This window comes from Chelonoidis abingdonii, chromosome 24, assembly GCF_003597395.2.
Source record: "Chelonoidis abingdonii isolate Lonesome George chromosome 24, CheloAbing_2.0, whole genome shotgun sequence".
Lineage (NCBI taxonomy): Eukaryota > Metazoa > Chordata > Testudines > Testudinidae > Chelonoidis > Chelonoidis abingdonii.
The window spans coordinates 20,004,937-20,032,927 of NC_133792.1; the positions used below are offsets into that span (position 1 = coordinate 20,004,937).

Below are 27,991 nucleotides of genomic sequence, written 5' to 3' on the forward strand. Positions count from 1 at the left end.
TCAGAGTTTACCATCTTGATCCTTGGGCCTACTTGTTTCTAATCCTGAAAGATGTTCTAACCAGAAGACATGTTCTGTCTCCATATTACATTTTTACTGCAAGTTGACTTATTTCCGTATGTTTGTCCTGTTTCAGCAGGAACCAGAGCTCGTTACGTTGACATTCTAAACCCAAGTGGTGCGAAATCCAGTGATGCTGTTCCTGCCCCATCAGACCTGTTTGCCCCCTTGGCACCAATGCCTATCCCTGCAAACTTGTTTCTTCCAAACTCAGGTGCGTAAACCCAATGCAGATAAACTGCAAGAAGCAGGCATCTTAAAGGATGCTTATCTATTACATGTATCACAAATATCCTTTTGAGCCAAAAAATGTTAACTCCTGTTACTATTGGTCTGAACTTTAAAACTTCTTAAGTCATTGAATTCCATATTAGTCTGGAGACTGCAACTGGGCGAAAACAGCTACAGCTCTGCATGTCACAAACCTCGTCTTTTTAGAAAATGTTTACTAAAAGGGGTTACCTCTTAGCTATCTTGGGCAGCTAGGACCTCAGAACAACAAATCTGAATGGTTGCAGCACCTGTTCTCCAAATAACATGAAACTTTTAAACATTGATGCTATGTAGTAACTCCATTTTTGTTTAACAGGAAATGGGAGTTTTTACTAAACCCATAAAGAGCATCGCATAAAACAATCTGATGAAGTAATATATGTTCTTTGCTAGACAAAAAATGCTTTTGTTTCCCCCAAAATTTGAACTGTGCAAGGTGACATAATTCATCAATCCTTATTCATATTTTGCTAAGTACTTGGCATCAGTTTTCATTTCTTACTCACCTGCTGTTTCCTGTTCCAGAATCATTTTTTCTAGTCCGTACCAGCATATTTTCTTGCTGCACGTCCTCTGTTTGCTGTGTTGCTCCAAGGTTTCCCATATAAAATGTATATGCTTCTATTGCATATGGCTTAACTATAGCTGTGTGCTCATCCATTGAACAAGACTTGCCACCATCTTTGAGGGGAGATGGAAGAAATATTGGAAATAGTTCTAATATATTTTTTTCTTTAATATAATCAAACCAATGTAACTTTCCAAATGAGATTTTTAATTCAGCTCATTCGCTGATTACAGTTTGCTACTCTGAAAACCTGGTTCTACTGTTGATCCTGTTCCTCGTGTATCTGTAAGGTCTGATACAGTGTTCATTTTTGGTTAAAACCTGTTTCTTCTGTAGTTCCTGAGGAGCAGCAACCTATGGAGGGGAGCAGGGCACAAGAACAGACATTATCTGCAGATCAAGTCAGCGCTGATGCTACTACAGAACCACAGGTAGGTTAGTAAAGATCCAAACCACCATTCATATCCAATTATAACTTTTATTGAAAAACTAAGTATTACGGTTGCAATTTCCTAGTGGTGTAACTTAAAAGGCATGTTATACCTGTACATAAGTAAACCTTAGTGAAAGAAGGGATACAACTAGGAAAAGGAGACAGAAAAGAAAACACAGGGGCAGAAGGAAGATGGAAAACTTTTCCTGGGCCCCAGTATTTTAGGTGCTCAGTGTGGGTCCACAGGCAGAGCACCTATAGGATTAGGGTCCCTTAATTATTTTTCCTAGTATATAATATGTAGGTAGTCACTTTATATCTCACTGGTAACTTATAGCCTGAGAGTGACATGATCTACTCTCTCTGGAGATGAAGCATCTTTTCCATGCTTCAGTACTATTTACCTTATTGTTCATATTGCTCATAACTGTGTGTAATCAGGCCACATTTACGTCATTGAAATATCAGTCAGTACACAGGCAAGAATTCTTTGGTCTTATGATTTCCTCCCAAAATGTCGAATTTTGTAATACTAATAACCTGTTAATATAATACCCTATCTCTTCTGCACACCTCCATATCTCCCACATATTTAAGATGTAGATTTCAGATATTTACATTGTGAGCTCTTTGGAGCGGAGACTCTGTTGCAGTAGCACAATGGGGGCTCAATCTAACTTGGGTTCTCTGGGTGCTACCATAATACAAATGAATCCTAATTAGAACTCCTAACTACTCATTCTGTCCCTGCAGTAGTTGCCATTGAATCACAGTGTACTCAGCTGACACTCAATCCCTGATGGTTTAGTAAAATGGCTCTTCTCAGGGCTATGCTTGAAGGACACCCAAAAGCGTCAGGTTGTGTAGAACATGGCAGCTTGCTCAGCAGTGTTAGCCTGATGAAGTTTGTTATATCTCAGTATATTGCATTATGGTTGCTTCAGAAGTGTTAGAACAAGCATAAAGCAAAACAGAATCCCTTTGGAAATCTACATTGGGTCTTGCTGACTTAAGATATTGAAAATGAATAGGGTTACTTTTTTTTTTTTTTTAAGTATTTAAACTCTACAATGCTTCCACCTGGATCTGAACTCCCTGGGTCCAATCCAGATGGCTCCCAGTCAGGAGAGGTAAGGCATGCTTCAGAGTGGGTCAAGTAATGCCTCCGTGCAGTGTATTTTAACCACCAGGCTGTAATGGTTTTAACCTGCATAATCTAAAACAGCAAGTAACTGATTCAATTGCTGATGACTAGCTAAGTTGGAAACTTAGTTACTGCCTCTAAAAATGTAAACAAAAGAGCCCCTCAGTTCCATAAGCAAAGTACAAGCTAAGTGTCTTAATTTCATTGCTGCAAGAGCACCTTGTTGGTTTGAACAAAATTTTGAAAGGTCTTTTCAGAACAAAGTATCAGTAACAGTTCTTTGGGAGTCTTGCCTCTGTTCATGCATTTAATTTCACTAATATTAAATGCTTGACATATGCAGAGGAGAATAGATCGCGATATGCCAGGCCCCCTTTGTTCCTACTAAATGATCTATAATTTTGTGCTTTCTAAAAAAAACCCTTTTGATTTAAACTAATTTCTTGCTCTTCATTTTTTTTAATTCAAAATTGGTTTACGCCTTTCTCAGAGTGAAACTTCATTTTTAATTAAATGAAATGACTGAGCTGCTTTGGGCAGTGACATGCATGACGACATTTTTATTTGTGTTTTGTGTGTGTGTGTTCTTGCTGTTTTGTAGCTTTCGCGCTCTAGTTCAATGAGTTCATTATCACGTGAAGTAAGCCAGCATTTTAATCAGGTACATGTGGCTGGCCATTCTCACTTACATTGGCTTTTTCCCCCTTTATTTTGCATTTGCTCAGTTTCTTACTAATGCTACTTTGTCATGTTCCCCCTCCTCCATTTCACAGAATTAATATTAAAAATAACGTATGATGCAGTGTTCCTTTTAACACTTAAACAGGGTCTTCAAAATTTCACCATTCCATTTATCAAAAAGCACATAATCTAGACATGTTTGCTTTATTTTTATGTTCTTAAGTCATTCACTTGGTAATTCTGCTCAACTCTGTCCTTACATTAATGAAAGAGCCAAAGTAGTCATTTGCCTTAAATTAAAAACAAACAAGAATACTTAATATGCTGCAATCCTCTGAACTCAGTAATAACCTTGCCCATTTCATCCGTAAACCACCCCTGTAGGAATTAAAGGAATGCTTCATCTCTGCTGTTAAGTTTCAGTACACTGTAAAGAGCTGACATCATAAAACTTTTTTGTACTTACAATAAAGCACAACAGTTATCACAGATGGAATATTTTATTCTTGGGGGAGGCCTAAGCTCTACTAACAAAACCACAGGATACTAATTCAGAAGCTACACTGGTGTCTTGTTACTTTTGTTTTTGCATGCTTGGATTTTCAGAGCTGTTTACAGTTTTGTGCATGTGATATTATTTTGCCAATGCCTATATTAAGCAAATAATAATAAAGGTTACAAAAAGTGCCAACACATTGTGCATCCATGTGTTACAATCTGTTGCTCTGTACCTATTATAGGCATTTTTACTCTAAAAATTTCTACTACTAGTGAGCAAACAAAACTTGGGAGAGATAATACATAGAGTTAATGGAATATAATCTGCTTTCTAGCCTCTCTGTAGTGTGCCACCTTCTGAGGGACCTCCATCAGGAACTGTTCAGTTCTACAACCCTTCTCAATTTGCACAAGTGAGTGAAACCGTCATTGTTGCTAGAGAAACTGTGTGGGCTTCTTGATCTTGAAAATAAAGCTGGGTAGCAAAATGTTTCCGACATAGCTGACAAGGATGGTGAAATCTCTTACTTCGTGTCTGTTGCTCATATCTACCTTCAGAAAGTGATGCTGCATGACATACCAGTTTCAAATATACAGACAAACTCTCTGCTTTCTTTTCTGCCCTTTATGTTTCATCTCTGCATATGCTCTTCTTTTCCGTCTCTGTCCCCTGTTCACTCTTGTTCATCTTTCTGATCCACACCTACAGCTCTCCTATTGTTTCTGTGGTGCTAGTCCCTTCAATTTGCAAATCACTTGGCCTATCTCTTCTGCTTGTCCTGCCCTCCATAGTGTTCTGGGACTTAATCTTATTAAGTGCTAAGCCAGGGGTTGGCAACCTTTTGAGAAGTGGTATGCCAAGTCTTTATTTTTTTTTTTTTTTACTGTAATTTAAGGTTTTGCATGTGAATAATACATTTTACATTTACAGGGACCAACGGTCGGAACCCCAGACCCCCGCTGGCCCCGCTCAGCCCGCTGCTGCCCCGGGGTTCCCTCCATCCAGGCTGGCAGCGGGCTGAGCGGGGCCAGTGGCCAGGACCCCAGCTGGTGGCAGTGTCACTAATCAGCTTGCATGCTGCCTTTGCCATGCGTGCTGCAGGTTGCCAACCTCTGTGCTAAGCCATAGTCCTTTACATCTGCTCCTCTCAATCAAATATGCAGGGTCAAAAGGAGTGGGGCCTGGGAGATAGTCTCTTGTTTTAGGCTTCGCCGTTAGGCTAGTAACGGGGTAGCCATGCAGCAGGCTGTCGTTACTATTGGGTCACATTCCCTTGCTCTCCCATCTTATTCATCGCTTTTGAATTTGTGCCTACACATGGAACCCTCCACACCTGTGCTGTGGAGAATCCGTCTTGGTATGTGTTACGTGCCTAAGTGCTCTGCAGGGACGACACACACTCTCTCTCTCTCTCTCTCTCTCTCTCTCTCTCTCTGAGTGAGTGATATGGCTTTTAATGAAGGTAAGGAAAACACACCCGCAACGGGGACTCGGCACATTGCTAGTTCAAAGCAGGGAACGAGTCCAAAGCAGCAAGACAGATCCTACTAAATATAACTTTATGCTAATAGCATGTAAAACAACTCATACATAGGCATGTGGGAGCTTTCCCACAACTGAACTATCTTTAATGGCAAAGGGCCAGGCTTTTCTAAACACGCTGGCTTCCCAGGCTGAGCTGCAAAGAGCATTTGCTAGCACAAAACACCCTTTAGTAACCTGTCCCTGAGAAGGCGAACAGCCTCAGCTAAACCACCGTGACAAAATCTTCCGCAGTCCCTTACAGTATGTTACAACATATTTCTGAAATGTGGTTTAGCATCTTAATACTTAATGGCAGCAGACAAGCAAATTGTTCTCTGCCTTGCTAACTGAATCGCTGATAAACTTTGGTTTTACAGTTAAGCAGTTCACGTGGATAGTAATTACATGTAGAATTGATGCTAGAATGTTAAATTTGCTTGTGGACCAGTCCAGCTCCTATGTCAATCACTGGGAATTGGATTAGACCGCCACTGTTTTAAACCTGTCTTTTTTCAAAGCAGAAAAGAAAATTCAGTATTTGTTCTGAAAGGTAACTAAATTTTTGCACGACGTTTAGTTGGTGAGAAGAGCAATTAAATTGCTTGATTTTTATAAATCTTTCTTTTTCAGTCTCCTGCAACTACTGGAAGTTCAAGGCTGGGGAGAATTGGACAGAGAAAATACCCAACATTGAAATAGAATATAATGACTTGACGTTTGGAACACTTATGCTAGTTCTGGACATTCAAAGAACTACTCAAATGTTATGGCACATAGTAGTATCATTGCTATCTTGAAATTGACATGACAGTAATTTAATGCTGGCTGATTGTTTGTCATGGGTCTCCCTACTTGTAGCTCATGTACATGAATCATTACCAAACTGGAAGAAATATACATTTTCCCTTAAAAGCTGGTTAGAAAGATCTAATCTCCTGTTGGGGCTGGAGAAGGATGAACAGGGGAGGATGTGGTTGCTGTCTGTTGTGAAAACCAACTGTAGACTGCCACCAAAGGGAGGAGTTCCTTGGTTGATTTTAAACCTACCAGTGTGACTTGAAGAAATAAATTAGGTTTCAGGGTCATTTCTGAAGGACACTTCCCTCCCAGTGTAGGACATACATGTCTACCTTTTAACAGAATACTCTATGGCCTTAACAGGACCATGCACAATTGTAATGCATTTAAAACAATACTGGCATTTGCCAATATATGAAGGTTTAAGATGCTCATCTGGGAAATGCCTCACATGCTTATTTTTTTTAGGGGAGGGGGGCCACAGCTCATCCAAATAAATAAATTGACCTATAGTGAATTAAAACTGTGACTGTAATAAAATCTAAAATTAGTCTGATTTGGATTTTATCTAGTATGTATGTAGTTGTGTTTTAGACTCCTTGTAAAACAAATTGTATAGTCTGAAAGAAGCTCTTTGTACAATAGTCAATGCTGTACTATTTCTGATGAGTGAGTGTTCTTAAGTGCAATATGGTTACTTGCTTTCTCTCTCAAACTACTGGCACTATATAATTAAGGTGGTAACAGCTTGGAAGTTGTTTAAAAATAATTTTCCTTTTGAGTGCCAGAATCTGTTCCTAATACTCTGCTCTTGAACTTCCATTAATAAAATAACTAAGGTCTTAAATAGTTAACTGAATTTCATACTAAATTAAATGGATTAGACCTCTACTGATCAACTTGAAAAGCTTTAGGTTTAATATAGAAAATTCTGAAAACCATTGAGGTGTAATATTCACATGCATTGAAAAATCTAAATGACCCACAAGGAAAGAAAATAAACTACAAATATTTATTAAATCATTAGATCATATTTTCTTTAGGATTTGACAAGGAAGCTGATTGATGTTACTTGCATTTCTGCCCATGAGTTGAAATAATGTATATGTGGAATTGTTAATGTTGGCCCTTGATTTTTTTTCCTTCTCCTTTTCCTGGGTAATACCACCTTTTGAGATCTGGACAGCCTTATGTATATTTCCAAAGAGATTATACATGATTTCAACTAAAATGTGGTTATGTGGAGGAATTAGTAACCTTCTGGGAATGGTCCATACTCTAAATCCTGGACTTGGTCAGTAGCAGTCAGTGTGGCTTTCTTTTGTAACTTAAAAACCTGTTCAGATACTTGGCTTCAGAGACTGCCAAATATCTTTTAGTTCAAGAAGGCTTCCTGTGAGCTGGGACCTGCTATCTTTCCGAAGTGTTAGATTTGACGCTGTAAATTCTTAAATAAAATATTTTGCGCTCTGGAGCACTTTCACACTTTACTTTTCTTGTGGTTATTGGTTAGCAAGATGGTTAGATGAAAGAACTTTTTTCTGTACAGTTGGAGATACAACTCTGAACACTTCAGGCTTCTTAAATAATTTAGACAATACTGCCTCTCTGATCTCAAGGATTGCCACTTATCCATTACTAATCTTTAACTTGTATATATTGGAAATTGATATTTCAACCTCTGATTTAAAAGTGAATATTTTCCTTTTAATGTTCAAAATTAAAACCTATTTTACAGTAAATAAATGACTTTCCAATTTGTTGCAGGCTTGTAACAGTATTTAAAAAAAAGTGCTTACTAGAAAAGCAATACAGTTGGTTTAAATATCCACTTCTCGGTAAATATCATACAAGGTTTTTTGAAAGGATTCATCCCTGGGTAACCTTCCCAAAACCTCTGATTTTTATATGGTTTTATAAATGTGCCATTTCCTATTGGTTTTGCATTACTGCAGCCTGATATCAAAAGTGGTCAGTATCTTCTCTTCCGCCTTGATACTTTTTTGTGTGTGGAATTTTCCATTTGTCGTGAAATGGTTTAGAAAGCACAATGTTTTTAGCTTTATAAAATGCTACTGTTAACTGAGTCACAGGGCAAGCAGGTATGTTATACAAAGCATCAGTGATGCAGACATGATACTAATCTAATCCTCCTAGCTTCAAATGTTTTTCATTAAGTGCTAGCGTTCTTATTTTTACTGTGTTTTCTGTATTCAGATACAGCCAGTTTACTAATGTTAATAATGCAGCTTTATAGTTCAGACATGGATAATTAGTTCTTCTTCACACCTTCACTGCATGTTTTGTCTTAACTTTTTAAATCCCTGCACTTCCTGCAACCACAGGGTCCAATGCTGGCAGCTGTTCATGCTTCTGCAATTAACTTAATTTATCTACGTCGGAAGGATTAGCTGTCAGGATTTGACCCTGTGGTTCTTGTGAAACCTTTGAAAAGGAAGGTCTTCTCTTGATATAGATATTAAAGGTCCTATGGTAGTTTTCAAAAGTTCTGGGACCTTGGATAAATTTTTTCCTCCACCTAGAATGCAGCTGCATTTTGATGCTAGTTTGTATACAGTGGTGAGTTTGGGATGACAAGCACTGATCCTATTTATGATGTACACATTCATTGAATTTTTTTTTTGCGAAGAGCCCATGATAAAACCTGCATTACTTTCTGTCCACTTACAGACAGCTTGAAGTAGGAGGCACTTGCTTAGAACAGGCATACTTAAAAACTGTTGCATACCTACTCTATGAGCACAAGTCAACAAGGTTTTTCCCCTTTTTTTTTTTTTTTTTAAAAAGAGTGGATTTAGGTAAGTATTTAGTAGCATGTATCTAACCTTCAATCAGTTTCTAAGACTGAGAAGCAAGAAAGGTCTTGACTGACACTTTGATCTTCAAAAGAAATTTTATATGAAAGTCCTCCCAGTGCTTAATTTGTAATGAAAGGTTCTGCAGCTCAAATAATTTTTTTACATTGATAACTGATGCAGGAAGCCTGGAGCTGCCGGGGCTATGAACTGCCAAGCCTAGAGGTGCCAGGGCTCAGCCTTGGCAAGCACTGGCCCAAATTAAACACTGAGTTCTCTCCTTCCATCTCTCAGGTGCAGTGGTGAGATGGTGTCTCCTCTAATCCTTAATGATTTCCCATAGGGTTGTCTACTGATATGGCAGATCAATTCAGACTTCATGTGCTAGTTTTTCAGAAATCCTAGTAATTTGCTCTACCTTGTATATTTTTAAAAAACATTTCCTTTCCAGAATTGAGATAGAAAAAGCTTCCATTTGTTCTTGCTCAAGTTTTGTAGTATATGGTGGAAAGTATACTGCAAAAAAACTGGGTTTCTGGCTAACTCTAGTGAGAATCTGCTTGTATAATTAGTGCAGTTTAAGGGGTCAAAAAGGATTAGCGTTAAACTAGAATTGCCATACCTACTTCAGCCAGTGCTCCAGAACTGACAGTGTTAGAAGCAGCTGCAGGATACCATGTAATGGACAGTTGTGGAATAGTGTCTGCAGATAGACAATGTTTCTTCCTAAACTTTCAGTTGTCTCATAGCCTGAATCATCCCTTCTAAATTCTGTATCCTATCACAGGAATAGCTGATCCTAGTATATCATGTTTATTCGCTTCTCGTATCTTGCTAAATTGTTGAAAAGCTGAGCTGGGATGCCTGTGATTCTCAACAAGGCATCTGTGTGGGTACATCACTTCATCTAGATATTTGCCTAGTTTTACAATGGGCTACATAAAAAGCACTAGCAGAGCGGGTACAATTGAAATTTGCATACAGACAATGACTTGTTAGGGTGCTTACGTTTCAGTGTCTATTTATATTATAACGGATTTTTTTATTTTTATGGTAAATGGCTTACTGTGTCCCCCCCCCGCCCCCCCGTCAGAGTGCTGTGCCTCTTGTATTTTTATGTCTGATTTTGTAAGCAAGCAGCTCTCAAGCCAGCTGAAAGTGGCGGTGCGGCCTGACAGATCAGACTCCTGCAAGGGGCACAGGAGGCGGGAAGGGTTGAGCCGCTGCTCTGGGCCGAGCAAGGGCCGGTGGCTGAGCTGAGGGGGGTGTTGCGCGGGGGGAAGGTGCAACCAACCCCGCCGTGCTCAGAGGGACTCCCGGGAGCCAAGGCCCGGCCGGGCAGCGCTACAAGCCCCTTTTCGCCCGCGGCGAGGCCGCTCGGGGACCCGGAGCCGCTGCACGGAGGAGCCCGTGTCCCGTTGTAACGGGACGGGGGCTGCGGAGACCCGGGCCCCGCGGCGGGGAGCGGCCGGGGGCGACCGGGGCTGCGGGGCTGAAGGCGCGGTCCTCCTCGGGCGGCAGGGGCGCGCTCTCGCAGGGCTTCGGCCCTGAGCCGCGGCCTGCCGTTGTCAGGGCGGCCCCGGGCGCGGTGCCGACCGGCCGGTTGCTAAGTGCGGTTCCGACGGGCTGCGGCGCGGGAGATGGAGGGAGGGCCGGCCGGATTCTCCGCTGGGCCCCGTCCACCGGGCCAGGCCCCGCGTTAGCGGCTGCCCCGCACCACGGGTCGGGACGGCCCTGACTCCTCCCCGGCCGTAGGGTCGCTTTGAGCTGCCCCCGTGTATCCCCCCCTCTAGGGCACTCCCCCCCGGTATTCCTTGCACAAACACAGCAGGAATGGTGAGTCCCCCCCCTTGCTGTGTCCCAACCAACCACACCCGGTGTGTCTCACGCTATCCACAGGACAGTCTGATGCCCCCCCTACCCACTGTGCGTCCCCCCTAACCACACCGAGTGTGTCTCAACCGCCTATCCACGGCACAGTCTGTGCCCCCCCCTACACCACTGCTGGCGTCCCCATACACCACACCGGTTGTGCTCACCGCCATTCCACAGCACAGTCTGTGCCCCCCTACGACACTGAACTGGGTCCCCCCATAACCACACCGGTGTGTGTCTCACCGCCAATCAAGGGCACGTCTGTGTCCCCCATCCCACACTGGTGTGTTTCACTGCCATATCACAGGGACAGTCTGTGAGCCCCCCCTAACTGCCTGTGTTCCCCCCCTATACCCCATGGTGTGTCTCACGCCATATCCACAGGCACGTTTCTGTGCCCCCCCTCCAATACACAAAATCCATTGTTGTGTCTCACTGCCATATCCACAGGGACGGTCTGCACCCCCGTACACACACACAGTATCTGTGTCCCACCTCGCATGTGCACACACTTGCCTGCCGTGAAATAAGTGTTTCTAACACTAACACAGAGCTCTGGCATGATCGGCCCCAGGAAAAGGGAGCTGGTGGCCGGGTCTTTCCTAACCTCGCTGTATAGACTCTGTCCATCAGGTCACTGAAAAGTCCCAGCCCCTTTGGATACAAATAGTTTCCCCAGGCTCTGGGAGTGCCTGGCCCTTTTGTGGGGTAGCATAGTGTTAGGGTTGAACAGGAATTAATCTGGAGTCCTTCTCTTTAGCTAATAAAGAAACCCTGTCTTTATTCCCTCCAGGCTCCTGTGCTGCTCCAATCACCATAGTAGTTTTAGTAAAATGTTATTTGCATTACAAGCAGAACTTTTCTTACAAGTACCTTAGAAAATAATAGGTGGTATGGTGATTTGAACCCATGAGTCTCAAAGGGTTTTAGATTATTTTGGTTTAGCTCTAAATTGTCAGGAACAATAAAATGAAGTAAGCCGCTCTTAAACCAAAATAAGAGGGGTTTGCACCAGTTCAACAAGTTATACAAGCTTGTGTGTAGGTGAGGCCTACATTTCATAAGGCTCCTCTGAGGCAGGTAAGTAGTAGTGTGCCCATTTCACAGATGAGTAAATTTCCTCTGAGTGGTTAAAAGCTCATAAAGCTCCTAGTAAATGTTTGGTACCATATTAATAATAAATCAGTGGTGAATGCAGGAATAGAGTATCATTGCAGACTCCCAGCCACTGGAGAACATACAGGGCCAGCTTTAGGCACCAGCAAACCAAGCATGTGCTTGACGCAGCACAATTCCAGGAGTGGCAGAATCCCAAGACTGTGTCCCATAGAGGGGCACATACAACTCCTAATGCTGCTGCAGCTGATGGAGAGTCTTCAGCGTAAGTGGTATTGGCCTATGTGTTTTGCAGCCACAGGTCTACCTTAATTGATTATGGTGATACGGGATCATTACAGAATCTGAGATCATTGAAAACTTACTGGTTTCTGATGCTGAATGTTTTACCTACCTATATTACTGAATCACCACACAGAGTGAAAATCTGAAAGCCTAAAAGATTAAGATGGTGACTTGGATGTGGTTTTAATTTCCATTTCCTGCTCTGCTAAAGCGAACGAACATCCTGTCCTATAAAACGCATGGTGGGAACTTACTTCCAGTTCTGTCACATACAGTCCTTGGGAAGTCACTTCACTCTTCTGGGCCTAAATTTCCCCTTCTGTAAAATGGAAATAACACTGACCTTTCTCACAGGGGGCTTGTTGAGGTTTGGAAAATGCTTTGAGATCCTCTGATGGAAGGTGCTATGCAAGAGGATGATTTTATTGTGTTTATAGTATATGGCTCAGTAGGTTGTTACAGTTCTGTTTCTTTTGGGCAATTGCAGGTTTCTTACCTCTAAGGCTTTTCCAGCCATGCATCTTGCTACTCACATAACTTTCCTGTACTCCTGGCAAAAGACTCAGGTGTATTCACATTCCTGATCTGTGTTTTGGTTCAAACACCTGAATGTACCACCCTGGGAGCCAAAACTGTACAGTAAAGGAAGATGACTCTTTGAGGGACTGACTCTGTGGAGAGGAGTCCATAGCTGGTGCATGGGAGGAGAATGAACCCTCCATATGGATTTTCCCCACATGCAGTGGCATGTATTACTTCAACCACAGAGGGCAGAGTACTACAGGACCAGCAAGTGAAGAAGGCTGGTGGAGCTATGAGGAAGGAGGCTGGTGACAGCAGGGTGCTTGCACTTGAGGACCATCCAGACATAGAATCCTTTTTAAATGACACCTTAAGGTTTCCCCCTGATGAAATCAAATCCAATATGAAGATTAAATCTATCACCCCAAAGCCTCCCAGGAAACCCAGGCTGGCGCGAGCATCATCTCTTGATGAGAAAAGCTGGAGGAGGAGGAGAGTGTTTAGAACGAGTCAGGAAAATCTGATCGATCCCAGTGAGACAAGCTCCTCCAATGGCTCTCTCCAGGAGTCGTCCCTGAGTTGTCCCACCAGGAGCAGAGTGGTACTCAATGGTGATCAGGGTTCTTTGCACAACTTGCAGGATGCCTCGGAAGCGAGCCCTTGTGGGAAGAACAAGGGTAGCATTTCTGATTCCGAGAAACAGGTCTCTGAGGTTCCCAGTGTCTCTGTCGGGCTTATTCAGGGGAAAGAATCTTCAGGCAGCAAACCCCGGCTGTCCAAAATAACACCCCCTCGACCGCTGCCGCCCCTGGAACTCAGCGTGGCCTCTCATGTGCTGAGGACAGCTAATAGGATCGACTCCGATTATATGGATTACCAACATTATTCTCAGAGCAGGTTTGAAAGGTTGAGCAGCAGCCTGAGTGACACAGGTCTTCACAATAGCGGAATGGTCTGCGATAGCTGTTCCACAGACTCCATGAAGTCTACGTTCAGCCTGCTCACCCCTCTTCGTGCCAAGGATGTTCGAAACAGGTATATTCTCCATGTTTTCATAGCAGAGAGAATACAGTATTTGTTACTAGATGGCCAACTGCCTTGCAGAATTCTGTTTGTCTGCAATAAATAACTTGACCACTGAGCAAATTATCATTGTTCACCTATATTCACTGTCATGGGAAGGGCAAGTGAGTTCATTTTTTGAATGGCTGCTTTATGGCAAAGCTCCTCAGAAGAGCAGTATGTTAGGAAGAAACACTGGGGCGGGATCAGGGTGCGTCCAGGAAGTGCAGGGAATATTTTGAGAGCAAAAACATAACGTAGAAAGTGCAGTCACTGGCTGTATTAATCAAGGTTTCATAGCAGAATGCTTTTCACATGCATAGCTGTGAAGGTTAATGTTTTTAACTGCTTTGAAGATGAAAAGCTCAGAATAAGCGCTCAATATACAGCTCTAACTTACTTTCACATGGAAAAATGATTCAAAAGTTAATTACTTTCTGATAATACATAAGTAGTTGGGTTTTGCAGGAGTAATCCCAAAATCCAGATATTCTAGCTGAAACTATTAGTTAAAACAGGGCTCTTTTCTTTAGTAGAAGCTGCATGATTTTCAGGGATATCTGATCAGAAAACTCCAATATCCAGTTCATCTTTATGTTCTGTTTCTGGGCAGGAGGAGAAAGTAAACAATTTACCAGGATCCATAAATCTGACAAGAATATCTTATTGAAGGAGAGGCACTGGGCACTTGCCATTTCCATTGGCTTCAGTGGGAGCTGTAGGTGCTCAGCCCCTAACTTAGGCATCTGATCATTTGAGTGGATCTGTAATGAGTCAAATTGAGATGGCTGGGATCTTGTCAGGATGGGCAAATACAGTGGTATAGCCTGGGTGTGTTTGTCCATTGCTAAAAGAGGTCACATAGGGCCAGCCAAGTATTTACCTGCTACTCTCAGAAGTGACATTTGCTAATGTGGTAGAGCAGTGGCAGTTCTCCATTTTGTTGCTAAGTAAAAAGCTAGGACAGTGCCTTCCAGCTGCTTGACATTAGAGCGGGCTTTGGCCCCAGCCCTGTGAGGTGCAGAGTGGCCTCAACTCTCAGTGGTGTCAATGGGAATTGAGGCAGCTCAGTTCTTTACATGAGGTATGCAGCTTGTCACAGGATCAAGCCGCTTGTCAGCACCTATTTCATGTGGGTCTCGCAGGAGATTCTAGCCTGCAGATTTTCTAGAATCCCCTGGCAAGGGAGCACAGTTTTTCCCCTCCTCCACCTGCTACCTTCTGGAGTATGTTATAGAAAAGAGTATAAAGAAGGACTTGTATTCTGTAGAATGAAGAGGGAATAAATCCAAGAAAAGACAGTGAAGTAGTGGAATCCCTCTGAAATCTGTAGTATCTCCAGGAACCCCAGGCCTAGAACTAAATGCAGGGCTTTATGAATGACAGGCTGTCGCTCAGAAAGCTCCGGGAAGGTTTGAAAAGCAGAGAGAGGCCCACGTCAAAACCCTGATTTCATGCAATTTCCAGCTTTCAGGGGTGTTAGATACTGAGCCCAAAACTGGACCTGAATATTGCCCATTCTCCTACTGTGCTTCCTATGTGTATCTCTTGCTGCTTTATCCCCCACATTCAGTTGGATTCAGCAGTTGTTTTGGAGGGAACAGGCTTGTGAGTCCTCCTCCTCATCTCGTTGCCAGCATAACTCCAAGCAAGCAGCAACAGATTATTAATAAGTAGCAATTGTCATCATCCAGTTTCTATACTGGGACATTTCCAAACGCTAAAGAAGGAAGGTGTTCGATCATCTGTCCATCCCAGTTTCTGCTTTAACTTTCTTCTTATATTTGAGAATTTTCTAGTTTTATTCAAATGCTCGGTATCATCTGGAACTCATTGCCACAAGATGATGATGCAGAAAACAGCTTAGCAGGATTCTAAAGCATATTAGACATTCATATGAACAATAAGATTAATAACATGTGAGGCTAAATAATTATAAGGGATATAAATCCTCATACCGTAATGTACAAGTCAGGTAATTGGTGTTAGGAAGAAACTTCCTCTGCGGGCAAGTTATTGTATACTTATCTGTTTTGGGTTTTCTTGCATCTTTCTCTGAAGCAGCTGTTGGAGACAGGATACAGGGTGAGGGAGACCATTGGTCAGATCCTGCATTCTCTGACATTATGTTGCAGTCATTAATTGGAGGGTTTAAGGCTCCACAGACTAAACCAGATGAGAAGTATTAATTCAGCCTTCTCTCCTTTCATGAGTGTCCCTGCTGAACCCCAACCATTCCTAGCAGTAGATGCCCTGCAGGACTCATGGGAGCAGTTGGGGAAATCCAGCTGTTTCAAATTGCACATACTGTTTTATTTATGGCTCCAGAAATCTTTTATTTAGAAAAATTTTATTTGACAGAGTGAATTGAAATGAGAATAAGATTATCTGAATTTGACTCCTTAGTCCCCTGCACCCTAATGCAGGAACTATTGTAATTTTTTTATTGTATGAGGTGAACTAGTTCATATTATATTGGGAGCTAGTTCTTGGTGGGGCTCGGTCATCAAACCAGTCACACTATTTGTGCCCATGTACGAGTTTAATATTGGAAGAAGAAACAATCTGTACAGCCACCCGCCAGGTACAGCACAGGTAACATCAGTGCAAGCTTCCCCGACACTGATGCACCAGGAGTGTCCCTGCCCTGACTGAAAGAGACTAGGACCAAGAGGCTAGTTCAGTGTTCATGGTTCATTCAGTCCTTGAATGTTCCACTGAGATTAACATGAAATGTGACATTCGGGGGTACTTTTTGTGGGAACTGAACTCTGCCTACCAAATTCATTTTCTACAAACTAGTGTTGGCGGATGGTAGGAACTTCTGTTCATATCAACCTGTGTTGTGTTTGAATTGGTGACCTAGAGAGGTGCAGCTACGTACCATTTCCAAGTGTCTGAGTTGTCAGTTGACCCTCCTCCCAAATTCATTTTATTTAGAAGATTTCAGCCAGAGATCATTCTCCTTTTCCTCTGCCGAATAACTAATAAACTAGCTTATAACATCCCATCTGTCGACCGTGTTGGTATACTTATATGGCACCCAGTGATGTGGTAGTGGAGCATTATCAGAGCTATCCAGAAGCTAGATGAGGGTTTTCTCCTCTGAGTGGGAATACAATTTTAACTGGAGCCTGACGTGATACTTCTGTTAGATATTCGGCAAAATGTGGGTGGGCTCTAATACATTATTTCTGGTTATAGTGTTCCTTCCTGGAGTTCTGTCCAGTTCGTCTTCCTAAGATGACTGGACATGTGTTCCTCCAGAGCTTCCTGACACCAACCTGAGCATTGGTCAGAGGCTGAGTGGGGATCACTTGAGAGAATTGCAAGCAACTTTGACAGTGCTCAGAGAGAGCTCTCTAAATTGGATGTTGTAACTGAAAAGAGTGTTAATACAACTTGGCTGTTTAAAAAGGTCCCTTCCGGTTTAGTGTATAGTCAGGAAGCTTGCATGCTGTGAAACAGGATCCTGAATGTTCTGTTTCTCCATAAGAAGACCTCTGAGAACGCCAAGCTACTCTGCTTTGTTTTGTGTGCTTCAGAGTCTCATGCTTATGGCCTGATGCTCCCACAGGCGATGATGATCTCATCAGATCTGCCAAGCTAAAGCATGCTTGGATCAGTTCAGTACTTAACTTCAGTGGATATGAAACCCCTCAAGGAGCACCCCTGGTGCTGCAGGAAGTAGTATTAGTGATTCAGTACATTGCATTATTCCTGCTGAGCCGTTACTGACCGGGGCCCATGTGTTATAGTAGAACTGTGCTGCTAGAATTGTTGTCTCTTGACTAAGATATCAAACAAACCTGACCACTTGTGGGTGTTAAAAAACCTTGTGGCACTTTTCACAAGAGAGTGTATGGACCCTGGTGTTCTGGCCAGATTCCTCTTTTGTCATGTCTTCTTTCCCTGGAAGCAACTCAGTATTTAATGCTGCATTTCCGAAGGCTGTGAATATTAGCTCATTTTTTAAAGGAACTTTTAAAAGACAAAGTACTATAAAATGTTAAATATTGTTAAGATTTGTGTCTGTTCTTGAGTGATGCAAACTAGGATTCCAGCAACCAGAACATTTGCTTATTTGCCTTTTTAACAATATGGAGTTTTAAAAATACATTTCCCTTTCCCTGTTTCACAGAAGCTATTTGGAAGGCAGCCTTCTAGCTAGTGGTGCATTGCTGGGAGCAGAAGAACTGAGCAGATATTTCCCTGATCGGAACATTGGAATATTTGTGGCCACCTGGAACATGCAAGGTCGGAAGGTGGGTACATGAATCTCCTAAATTTGGCTCTTGGCAGTGCATGTTTCCCCCTGTGTTTGTTAAACGGACTAGCGCCGCTGCTGCTTGCAAAATTGTCACTTTCAATATATTTATGATGTTGATCCTCATCTGCCTGAGTAGTTTAGTCTCTATGACTGCTCAGCCTTCCTCCTGTGTCCTTGGATCCTCTTGCACATGCTCATTTGAGTAGACGTGACCATTGTAATGGTGAAATTCTGTAACCTGTAGTATTTGGTGAACAAAGAGCAGGAAGCGGGGAGCTGCCGCTTTTTTATTAGTATTGTGAGTACTCCCTAGGGCCTCAGTTAGGATTGGGGCCCTACTAGTCTGTGCGATGCACAATTGCTTATGGAGAGAATGTCTTTGAAGGGGAACATAATCATAATTACATCTCTGCACAGCAGAGAAACCTGAGATTGCTGCAGCCAAGTGACTTAGGGACAGTACCAGAGAGAGACTGAGGAACACTAGGTGAGTTCAAAGGGGGATGCAGGTGCTTGGCACCTCTTGGGATCAGGACCTTAAAGAGGTCTGTATATTAGCCTCTAAGCTCTTCTTAAATAAATATCTGAGAGAAGTTAAAAATACACACTGGGCCATGGCATTCATTGTGTGGCCTTGACCAAAACGCTTCCCCCGCTCTGTGTCTCAATTTCCACATCTACAGCCTGGGTACAATGCTGCTTTGTGATGGGACAGGGAGGTTATTAGACTTGATTAATGTTGAGCATCTCAAAATGCTATGTAAGTGCAAAATATTAGCAGTGGTCGTAAATGATTTATTAACTCATTAAGCTTGAAGCTTTTCTGGATTTTCCCTCCCCTCCTTTTCCAAATGCTAGCATAACAGATACTGTGCATCTCTTCCTTTTTTTGCAGGAATTTCCAGAGAATCTGAATGACTTCTTGTTCCCATCGGATCCTGACTATGCCCAGGACATGTATGTTATTGGCATTCAAGAAGGCTGTCCAGACAGGTAGCAGAAACAGCGTGATGAAGAGCCACCCTTGTCACTTGCTAATCACTGCTGGGTTTTTTTCTTTTTAAATTAGTTTTCAATACATCAAAAACCGGAATAGACTTGCCCTTGTGCTTTATTTATATTTCATAAATCTGTGAATTCGTCAGTATAAGGAGAAAACAAGTTCTTGAGGGTGCCTTTATTTAACCTCGTAGTAGCCCTAACCGCCTATCACCACCCACAGTTTGGGCTCGGTACTCCTTTCACCGAAGGCAATAGCAAAACTCTCTCTTGATTTCAGTGGGAACCTTCAGCTCTGTTGCTGACCTGTGTGATCTTAAGCAGGTTAGCTCCCCAGGGTACTGCGAGGCATCAGGCTGAATGAAAGGTGCTGTGGATGTGCATTCATTCTTAGCATCCTTCCAAGAGTTCCAGAATGCCTTCTGGCCGTTCCTGTGATCTACTGATATGTAAAACTGTGCATGCAGCAGCTTTACTCTGACAACCAGCAAGGTGCTTACTGTGTTTGCCTACAGGTTTTATAGTCCTCAATTTAAAAGCTGTTTGTCTTCAGATTACCGCCATTGTTTTGGCAGAGGAGGTTTGTGAAACCCCTTATATGGTAGCATTTGCTGTACCCTCACTCTGATTGTTCTCCCCACTGCCTGCTCATTCCATTGTCTTCCTCATCACCATCACCTTCACCTTCCTCCTCATCACCAGTGGGCATCATTCTGGCACCTCCCAAGGGCTGCATCTCTCTCTCCTACTGCCCACAGGCTGACAACTCTTCCTCTCACATTGTCCTGTAGTTGTGATGTAGCCATGGTGCTTTTGTTGTCTCCCATAGAAGAGAATGGGAGATCCGTCTGCAGGAGACTCTGGGGCCCCATTACGTCATGCTGTACTCAGCAGCACACGGAGTTCTCTACATGTCAGTGTTCATTAGAAGAGACCTCATCTGGTTCTGCTCAGGTACGTTGTTAATTAAGCGCTGGAGATTACAGCGAGGGAAAAATTGCGCTGTCACTGTGTGGGACAGGGAGGCTTGTAATGGTGGGTGGAAACCTCAGAGCATGGCATCAGTTAAAGGTATAAATTCCCCTTAGCTCCTGAAAGTGTTTGTGATGCCCAAACTCTGATCAGTAGCCTGCCATGCCAAATCGGACCAGGCCTTTTGAGAGCTCCGTGAGGGTTGTGAACGCTAAGCACCTCTTGGGAGCAGGGTAACCTATGTATTTATTATGAACCACAAGCCAGAGAGGATGGCTTTCCGGACTAAGCCTCTGGACTCCCTTTGGTTCGAGGCTCATCTGCCACCAGGGTGGGTGCATCCTTTCATCCTTCTGAAGGCTAGATTCCCAGATAGACAAGCTGAGTGACATTCGTTTTGCTGCATCTCTCTCGCAGATGGCACCTTGACAGCAGAGGTCCTGTCTGTGCCACATGGACCTTCACAAATCTGTGGCACTTGCTAGGTGTTTTCCCTATGTCCTCAGCCAGAATATTCCCCCGCTCCACGGTTGTGTGGTGGTGTGTGTTCCTGTTAACTGCCTGGCTGGGCCCCTGCCGGAGGGCGGGTGTATTGCAATGATGCCGGGCACGTACAGTTTGTAAAGTGAGCTGGGATCCTCGGAGCCCTATCAGACAATGCAGCAGTCTGATTAAATGACTGTCCCCTCCTCCCTTCCCGTCCTCTTTGCTCCCCACAGTGCAGTTTCAGTGGGCTTCCTGTAGCAGCAGCAGCAATTTCTCTTTCCCTTCTCCCTACAGAGGTGGAATACGCCACTGTGACCACTCGCATTGTGTCTCAGATCAAAACCAAGGGAGCCCTGGGAATCTGCTTCACGTTCTTTGGGACTTCCTTCCTCTTCATCACTTCCCATTTCACCTGTGAGTCAGTTACTTACTTAACACAAACGTCCTGCTTGGGGGGAAAAATTGCTTCACCTGGCTTACAAGATACATGTGCCCATTTGCTGTATTACTTACTGCTCTGAGGCTGACTCTGACATGGAGCGTCAGTGTTTTGCTCTTCACACTGGTAAAGCGTATGAATTCCTTATTTTAATTTACCCTTTGCCCTAGCACACCCCACCATGTAAGCTGTGAGCAAACCCAGTGGGGAATGAACTCCTTGTTGGCATGTCTGAACTACTGCTTCTGCCTTCACTGCGTTTCTGAGATCTGAGCCTCTCCCTCTAACCACACAGCTAAACCCTCCTCTTCTGGCTTTATTACTGTAAGCTTCTCTGTGGTCTTCCAACATTCCCTCCCCCTCCATACAGAGAACAGCTGCTAAAATCCTCTCCTGCTCTCATTCCATCCCCCCTGCTTTGAATCCCTCCACTGACTCCTTTCTTCTCCGGTGCATCAAATTCAGGCTCCTTGTTTTTGAGGCTGCTGCTCCTCATCTACCTCCATTTGTCCAGCTTTCCCACACCTATCTCCTTCCACACTCTCCCCTACGTAAAGAATGGGGGCAGGTCTACAGAGTGGCTCCATTCCCCTCATTTAAATCTCTTCTGAAGATCACTCCTACCGACTAGGTCACCTCCATGAACATTACCTTAATGGATTTTGAGAATTAACTGCTCCTTCATGCAGAGGGGTGGTGATGCATAAGGACACTGGATTTGAAGCTGAGGATTGCAGGGTTGGGAAGTATGAGGGAAGGGAACTCACAAACCAAACATCTACTGACACACCAAATGCTCTGTATGTTGTGTCCCCTTTCCCCATCCCTCACCTCTTGCTGCCTTTTTACTGTATACTCTCTTCAGGGTAGGGACCTTCTCATCCTACATGTTTAGAAAGTGCCCAGCACATTTTGGACTTTGCCACAGTCATTCTACATAATAATGATCCATGGTGATTGAATTCAAATTCTGCACAAAAGCTCCATTTTTCCACATTCATTTGCAGTGTTTATGCATCTCTCTTTCAGCGGGGGATGGTAAAGTGTGTGAGAGGATACTGGACTACAACAAAACCATCCAAGCACTTGCACTTCCCAAGAACGTCCCAGATACAAATCCCTATCGATCCAACCCTTGTGAGTAACTTGATGTGAACAGAATCCATGTCTCTGGGCGTGTGTATGCGTGCGCATGCGTGGCTAGTGGAAGGGTTTGGGGGTTAACTTGCTGCTCCACCCCAAAGCAGAAATGGGGCTGATGGCCTGTCTCACTTGGCTTTGCAGCCGATGTCACAACTCGGTTCGACGAGGTGTTCTGGTTTGGAGACTTCAATTTCCGACTAAACAAGGATCGTGAGAGTGTGGATTCAATCCTGAACCAGCATCTAGAAAAAGATATGTCCAAGCTACTGCAGTATGACCAGCTCATTAAAGAAATGATTGATGGTAAGGGACTTGCTGCCTTCCCCTCTACTGCTAGGCCCCACTGACTGGAGATTTCCAAGCATGTGAATGTCTGCAGCCTGCCACTGTGAAATAAGTGAGGGCGTTGGCTCTGGAAAGGGAAAGCCAATAGCTTTCAAATCTAATGACGCTTCAAAGTAGGGGAGTAGGAATGTGAATTCTTGGGTTCTGCCTGACATGCCACATGCTCCTGACAAGGTCGTCAATTATTATGAATCATGTCTACTATGGGGGAGCCTACAGGCCAGCCAAGACTGGGCCCCATTGTGCCAGTTGCTGCACAAACACAAGGTAGAAGATGGTCCTTGTCCCGAAGAGTTTACAGTCTGAACAGACAAGAGAAACGCAGGGCAGAATACACAAGTGAACAATGTCATGGCAGCAAATGTCATGTTAATTCCACCACCTGGGTCCTAGTGCCCCTGGAGTTGTGGGGAGTCTCCCCTGCACTTAGGTGGGGTGTGGTTTGCCTCTGTTTACTGCTCTGTAAACTGGAGATAATTTCCACCTTTCTCACAGGGGTGCTTAGAGCTGATTGATTTGCAAAGCATGCAGAGCGTTTCAATGGAAGGTACCATAAACATGCGAAGTATTAGTTCTCCAGTCTTTTAAATGTTCCCTTACTATAGATTCACCCTGAATTTGACCAGACTTTAGCTAACCCCATTTATGCTGTCTGGGGCCGGCTGTGTAGCCCTGTATGTTACTGGTTTAGTTTCTAGCTGTGATTGCCGAGCTGCTGTTAAAATGTGTGCTGTAAATGCCCAGATGCTGTTATGCTCGGTTAAGAGGGTTCTTCGTGCTGCCTCTCCTTTCCCTGCAGGGGCTATTTTCAAAGGGTTCCAGGAGGCTGCCATTCATTTCCGTCCTTCCTATAAGTTCGATATAGGGCAGGATAGCTACGACACCACTTCCAAGCAGAGGACACCTTCGTACACGGTACAGGATTACTTATAAACATGCTACTGGGGAGGGAATGGACTAACAATCCTTCTTTCTCACTGTAACGGGTTCCCTGCTCATGGCTGGGGCACCTCCTCCTGACTGCATCTGGGAAATAGCTCTGCATGGTCCAACGCCCTTCCTACCGCTCGTGTGGCCCCTCTCATGCTTCCTCTTTATGGTTTAGCCCTCCGTCCAGGTTACTAGAGTTTCCCTTCTGGGGTATCAGGCTCACTGGACTGGTGGACCGGGTATCATTCCCAGCAGTCCTCCAATTCAAGACTATGCCACTTCTCCAGTGGAGGATGGGGGAACCTGGGCCCACACACTAATCTGGGTTCTAGCTCAGGGACCCTCGAATCAGCAGCCACGGACTGCACCATCCAAAACCTTGCTGCTATTTCCTTGGGCCATTTCCTGCTCCACCGCCCTTCTGGGTAAACCCTGCCTTCATGGTCAGGGCTTCTACTCTTCCCCCGGGTCTCTTCCTTTCCCTCTGTAAGCTCGGAGAGTGACTGCAGGCTTCCTGACCTTATACCAGCCGCGCCTGCTCCTGCCCAGCTGCACTTCAGCCTCTCTGTGCTTGCTTGTCAAGCCTAGCTCTCTTTCAGGTGGGCCTACTTCACCTCTCTGAGCCACATTAACACTTTCCAGGCTAGTGTGGGGTGAACATCCCATCACAGCTGGGATAGCAGTTCTGCTCCTCTCTAAGGGAGGAAATCCACCTATCATGGGGTACTGATGGGATGCCCTTCCCATCGCCGTGCGTCCACCTGATCAAACAGCCATGCTGGGAACGTCCACGTCATCCTGAGCAGAGTGGCCCATAGGGGGTGGGGTAGGGGAAGGGTCACTGGATGCTCAAATACATGGATCTAGGAGCCCCCGTCCCCTACCAGATAGGAGGTGAGATGTGGCAGGGACAGCTATCCCTCTTTGAGTCCAGAGGGTCAGCCATGTAGGGCATGGAAGCTCATCGAGAGGGAATTCTCACCCACATGTAGAGCTGGATGCAAAGCAGATCCTTGGGTTTGCAGTGCCAGATATGCATCCTTCAGTGTGCTGCCTCCATCCCAGGGTGCTAGGACAGGGGAGAATGAGTCCTACACAGGGCTCTGAGTTCCTTTGATTGCAAGGCACTTCTGAAAGTGGAGGATTTTAAATTAACCTGTGTCTTTAGTGAACAAGTGTTTCTCTCCAGGGCAGATAAGCAAAGGGGAGTGACCATCTGTTTCCCTCCTTCTTTCTCTCTCGGCCTTCCAGGATCGAGTGATCTACAGGAGTCGTCACAAGGATGACATCCATGCAGTGAAGTACTCCTCCTGTTCTGTGGTCAAAACGTCAGACCACAGGCCAGTGTACGGGCTGTTCCGGGTGAAAGTGAGGCCCGGCAGAGACAAGTCAGTGACCTGTTTGTGCATCTATGCATGTGATCAGGCTGCAGTGATTTCCTAGGACATGTTTCCAGTCAGGAATTTGTGACTTATGTTGTCACATGAGCTCCTGAGATGGAATGAATCCCCTGTAACTCACTGCAGTATATTTGCTCTCTCTGTAACATTTGGACCCAGCGCTGAAAACAACAAAAAGCACTTAACCCAGCCTGGCCATAGTAGAATCCCTCCTGCCAACCCCCTTGGTCCTTCTGAGGGATAACTTGAGTCCAGTGCATTTACCACGTAGGAAAGCTCACCTGAGAGACAGCTCTCATTGCCCTTTATAGAGGAAATAGGGGGGCTGCCCTTTTCCCCCTCCCTGGAAGTGGTTGCATTTCAGTAGAGCTCTGTGTATACAGCTTGTTAAGCACCTTGGGATCCTTTAGGATTCATAACCCTAGAGAAATGTAAATGTAAATCAGTTTCTAAAATTTTAACAGCTTGTAAACATTAGCTGGTTTGAATCCATGAAGCTGGCGAGTTGCATGCCCAAGTAATTAAAAATGTAGAAGAATCTATAAATCAGAAAACAGTGCTGACTGGGTGTTTGGGAAGTAGTGCAGTTAAAATGGCTGTTTGCTCGGTTTCAGATGTGGGTGGGTTTGTGCCTAGCCACCCCCTGAGCTCAACAGGTGCTCTATCTGTTGTGGGTGAAATGTCACCAAGTCAACGTGATAAATACAGAGATGTTGCTGATTCCATGCAGGCAGACAGGTTTGGTGCATTGTTCCAATTCTGCTCCCTGGCTCCAGGATGGGAGGTACTTTCTGGGCTCAGGAGGAAGAGGAAAGCTTTCTGACTCTGCATAAGTAAACTCCATCTTAGCCTGAGCGGAAGAGCTGGGATGAGCTGTGGAGCCTTACACATTTCAGAGTGACTTTTCTTGGAAGTTAGATAATGAGACTAGCAGGACCAGGTCATAGTTAAAAGAAACAATAAAGGTTTGGTTAGCTGTTTGACTGACAGTCATATGCTTAAGGGCCGAGGGCTGAGAACAGCTTCCTCATGTATATCTCCCATTAATACTGGAAGTTTCATGCTTAGATTGAGGGTGTTTCCCTTTTACTACACAATCTAGCCTCCCCAAACAAGCAACAGCAGAGAAACACTTAGTTTCACTTAATGTTAGAGCAACAGCCAGGTGCTTAGTGCGAGAGAAAATGGAAAAGTTCATTCTTGCTCCTGTCGGGTTCTACACTAATCGTGGAGCTCGAAGCCAATGTAAGTTGTGCGCATTGCACAAATCTTAACAGCTTTTCTTTATATTGTAGCATCCCGCTCGCTGCAGGGCAGTTTGACAGAGAACTTTATTTAATCGGAATAAAGAGACGAATTACAAGGGAACTTCAGAAGCGGCAGGAGATAAAGGACCAAAAATCCAGCAGAGTCTGTACTGTTTCCTGACCTTAAAGCCCAGCAACAAGCTTGTAAATGGTGCCCTAAAGGAGGATTTCAGAACCGGGCAAAGATGACTTGATTCCATGTATGCAGAGGTACAGCTCAAGAGGAAGGGGTCTTGGTTTGAGCACCAGCATGACAGTTGATGTGGCCTGTACCAAATGTCTTAAACTTCAGCTGTCAAGTTTCATTTGCATGAGCTAATCCAAGGAACTTGAGTGCTTTTGCTGAAGAGGAAGGGAGTAAATATTCAGAACAGATGCCCCTGCTTATTCAATCAGGTCACTTTTAGCAAAACTTCCTTTGCAAGCAGCAAGATGCAGTTAGGTGGCGATGTTGGCCATACCCAAGACAAGATGCCCCATTGGGTGCATTTGTATTAAGAGTGGTTACCTAAGGACATTTTTCAAAAAGGAGACAATTGTGGTTCCATCTGTTCTGTTCTGGATACTTGCTTTGTTAGTATCCATCTCAGGAGGGCATTGATGTCAGCTGTTTATTTCTTTACAGTATTCTGTAAAATACCTAAGGGGACCAATGAGAGAACCTGAGCAGTCTCTCTCCCAGCTTGATGCTTGCTCATAATAGTTTTGCTGTTGTGGGTCACTGCAGCAAGATCGGTATGAATGTACAGTAATCAAGGTGCATTTGATATGGCCTTTTAATTAGTATTTATTTTTACTACTTCTGTTGTTGCTAAGGGTGCATATTAATTTCTCAAACCAGCATGTCCTTGGATAAACTCAGACTTTCTGAACCAATTTTCATATCGTAATTTATGGATCCTCTGCAGTAGAGATCCAGTTTCTACTTCAGTGAGAAATTGGCCACAAGCTTGCAGCAGCAAGAGACACTGCAGCTGAAATCAGTGGCGTTAATGTGTAAAAATCTAGAAAAAAGTGATTTACTGTAGAAGTAAAGACAGCACTAACGAAGGCTACTTTGGGGTGGGAGAAAAATCTGTTTTGACCTTTGGGAGATATTCAGAGCAAGAACCAGGAATCAGAAGAACTCAGTTATGTTCTTTCTCTGATTCTCAGTTTGGAGAAGTTCTGTCTCCCCTGTGGTTGTTTCCCAGTCAGCAAAATGTGGAGAATCTCTCTCTCTCTCTCTAAGCGGGCTTTTTCTGGAGATAAAGTATTACACTGGTAAAATGTATGTGACAGTTAATACTATAAAACTTCTCATAGGCATACCTTGCTTGAATCATTAGCTAAAGTTAACACTTTTTAAACCACATTACTACTGAAAATACAAAGCAAATGGTTTGGAGGAAGCTTCATTGTAATTAAGTATTTGGCAATCACCTACTTCCACAAAAAACCTTTGGATGAAAAGATTATTTTAGAACACGAACAATATTGTGATCACTCTCAACTCTGAGAAGAAAACCTATGAGAAGTGCTACTGTTCATTGGTAATAAATTAATAATCTTTTCATGTTTTAAACAAAAATCCTGCTCTCAGTAATCATGTATCAATCCCTCCTTGGACAAAACTTGCATTGTGGTATCTAACGGTAGAATTGTTATGTGTAGGAGAGACAAGAATTGGCTGCTTTATGGAAGGAATATAAGGCTCAATCTTGCAAGGTGCTGAGCACACCAGCCTTGATCCAGCAAGACTGAAGTCTATGGGACTACTCACATGCTAAAAGTTGAGCATCTGCTTAAGTGCTTTGCTCGACTGACCTGAGCACCTTATAGACCTGAGTCCTTAATGTGTCTCCCCATCCCCTTTAAAAAAGGAATCAGATTTTGGTTTAAGTGATATTTTCATACTGTAAATATATAAAGAGTCCAACTTTATCTGTGTTTTCAGCATTTTCATGTTAAAGCACCTGTTAGTGTATTTTCTGTCCCAATTTCTTTTTACAAATAAAATGAGGAGCAGATTTTACTCAAATGGCATGGTTTCTAAATTAAGGTG

General features: G+C 43.8%; 2 protein-coding genes across 9 annotated transcripts in view; both read left to right on the forward strand.

The window, feature by feature from the left end:
* The window catches only part of SEC16A (SEC16 homolog A, endoplasmic reticulum export factor), a 45,250-nt gene extending 37,780 nt beyond the window's left edge, over positions 1-7,470 (forward strand). For 2 of the 7 annotated variants that reach the window (XM_075060560.1, XM_075060562.1), the window contains 6 exons: positions 137-274; positions 1,238-1,332; positions 2,390-2,464; positions 3,080-3,139; positions 3,993-4,070; positions 5,813-7,470. In XM_075060560.1, coding sequence (XP_074916661.1) covers positions 137-274; positions 1,238-1,332; positions 2,390-2,464; positions 3,080-3,139; positions 3,993-4,070; positions 5,813-5,881 — 515 coding nt within the window. In that variant the 3' untranslated portion in view covers positions 5,882-7,470. The remainder of the gene's footprint in view (positions 1-136; positions 275-1,237; positions 1,333-2,389; positions 2,465-3,079; positions 3,140-3,992; positions 4,071-5,812) is intronic. The other 5 variants (XM_075060563.1, XM_075060565.1, XM_075060564.1 and 2 more) reach the window with 3 other exon arrangements.
* Positions 7,471-11,266: 3,796 nt separating this feature from the next.
* Positions 11,267-27,961, forward strand: INPP5E (inositol polyphosphate-5-phosphatase E). Of its 2 annotated transcripts, none has more exons than XM_032767709.2 (11): positions 11,267-11,751; positions 12,560-13,629; positions 17,798-17,921; positions 18,822-18,919; positions 19,755-19,879; positions 20,678-20,797; positions 21,852-21,959; positions 22,107-22,268; positions 23,110-23,225; positions 24,492-24,628; positions 25,936-27,961. In XM_032767709.2, the coding sequence occupies exons 2-11, from the start codon at positions 12,782-12,784 to the stop codon at positions 26,066-26,068; spliced, it is 1,971 nt and encodes a 656-aa protein (XP_032623600.1). In that variant the 5' UTR covers positions 11,267-11,751; positions 12,560-12,781; the 3' UTR covers positions 26,069-27,961. The 2 variants fall into 2 exon arrangements, with proteins under 2 accessions (XP_032623600.1, XP_032623601.1); XM_032767710.2 differs by having other exon boundaries at positions 11,565-11,751; positions 18,822-18,883.
* The last annotated feature ends 30 nt before the right edge of the window (positions 27,962-27,991 follow it).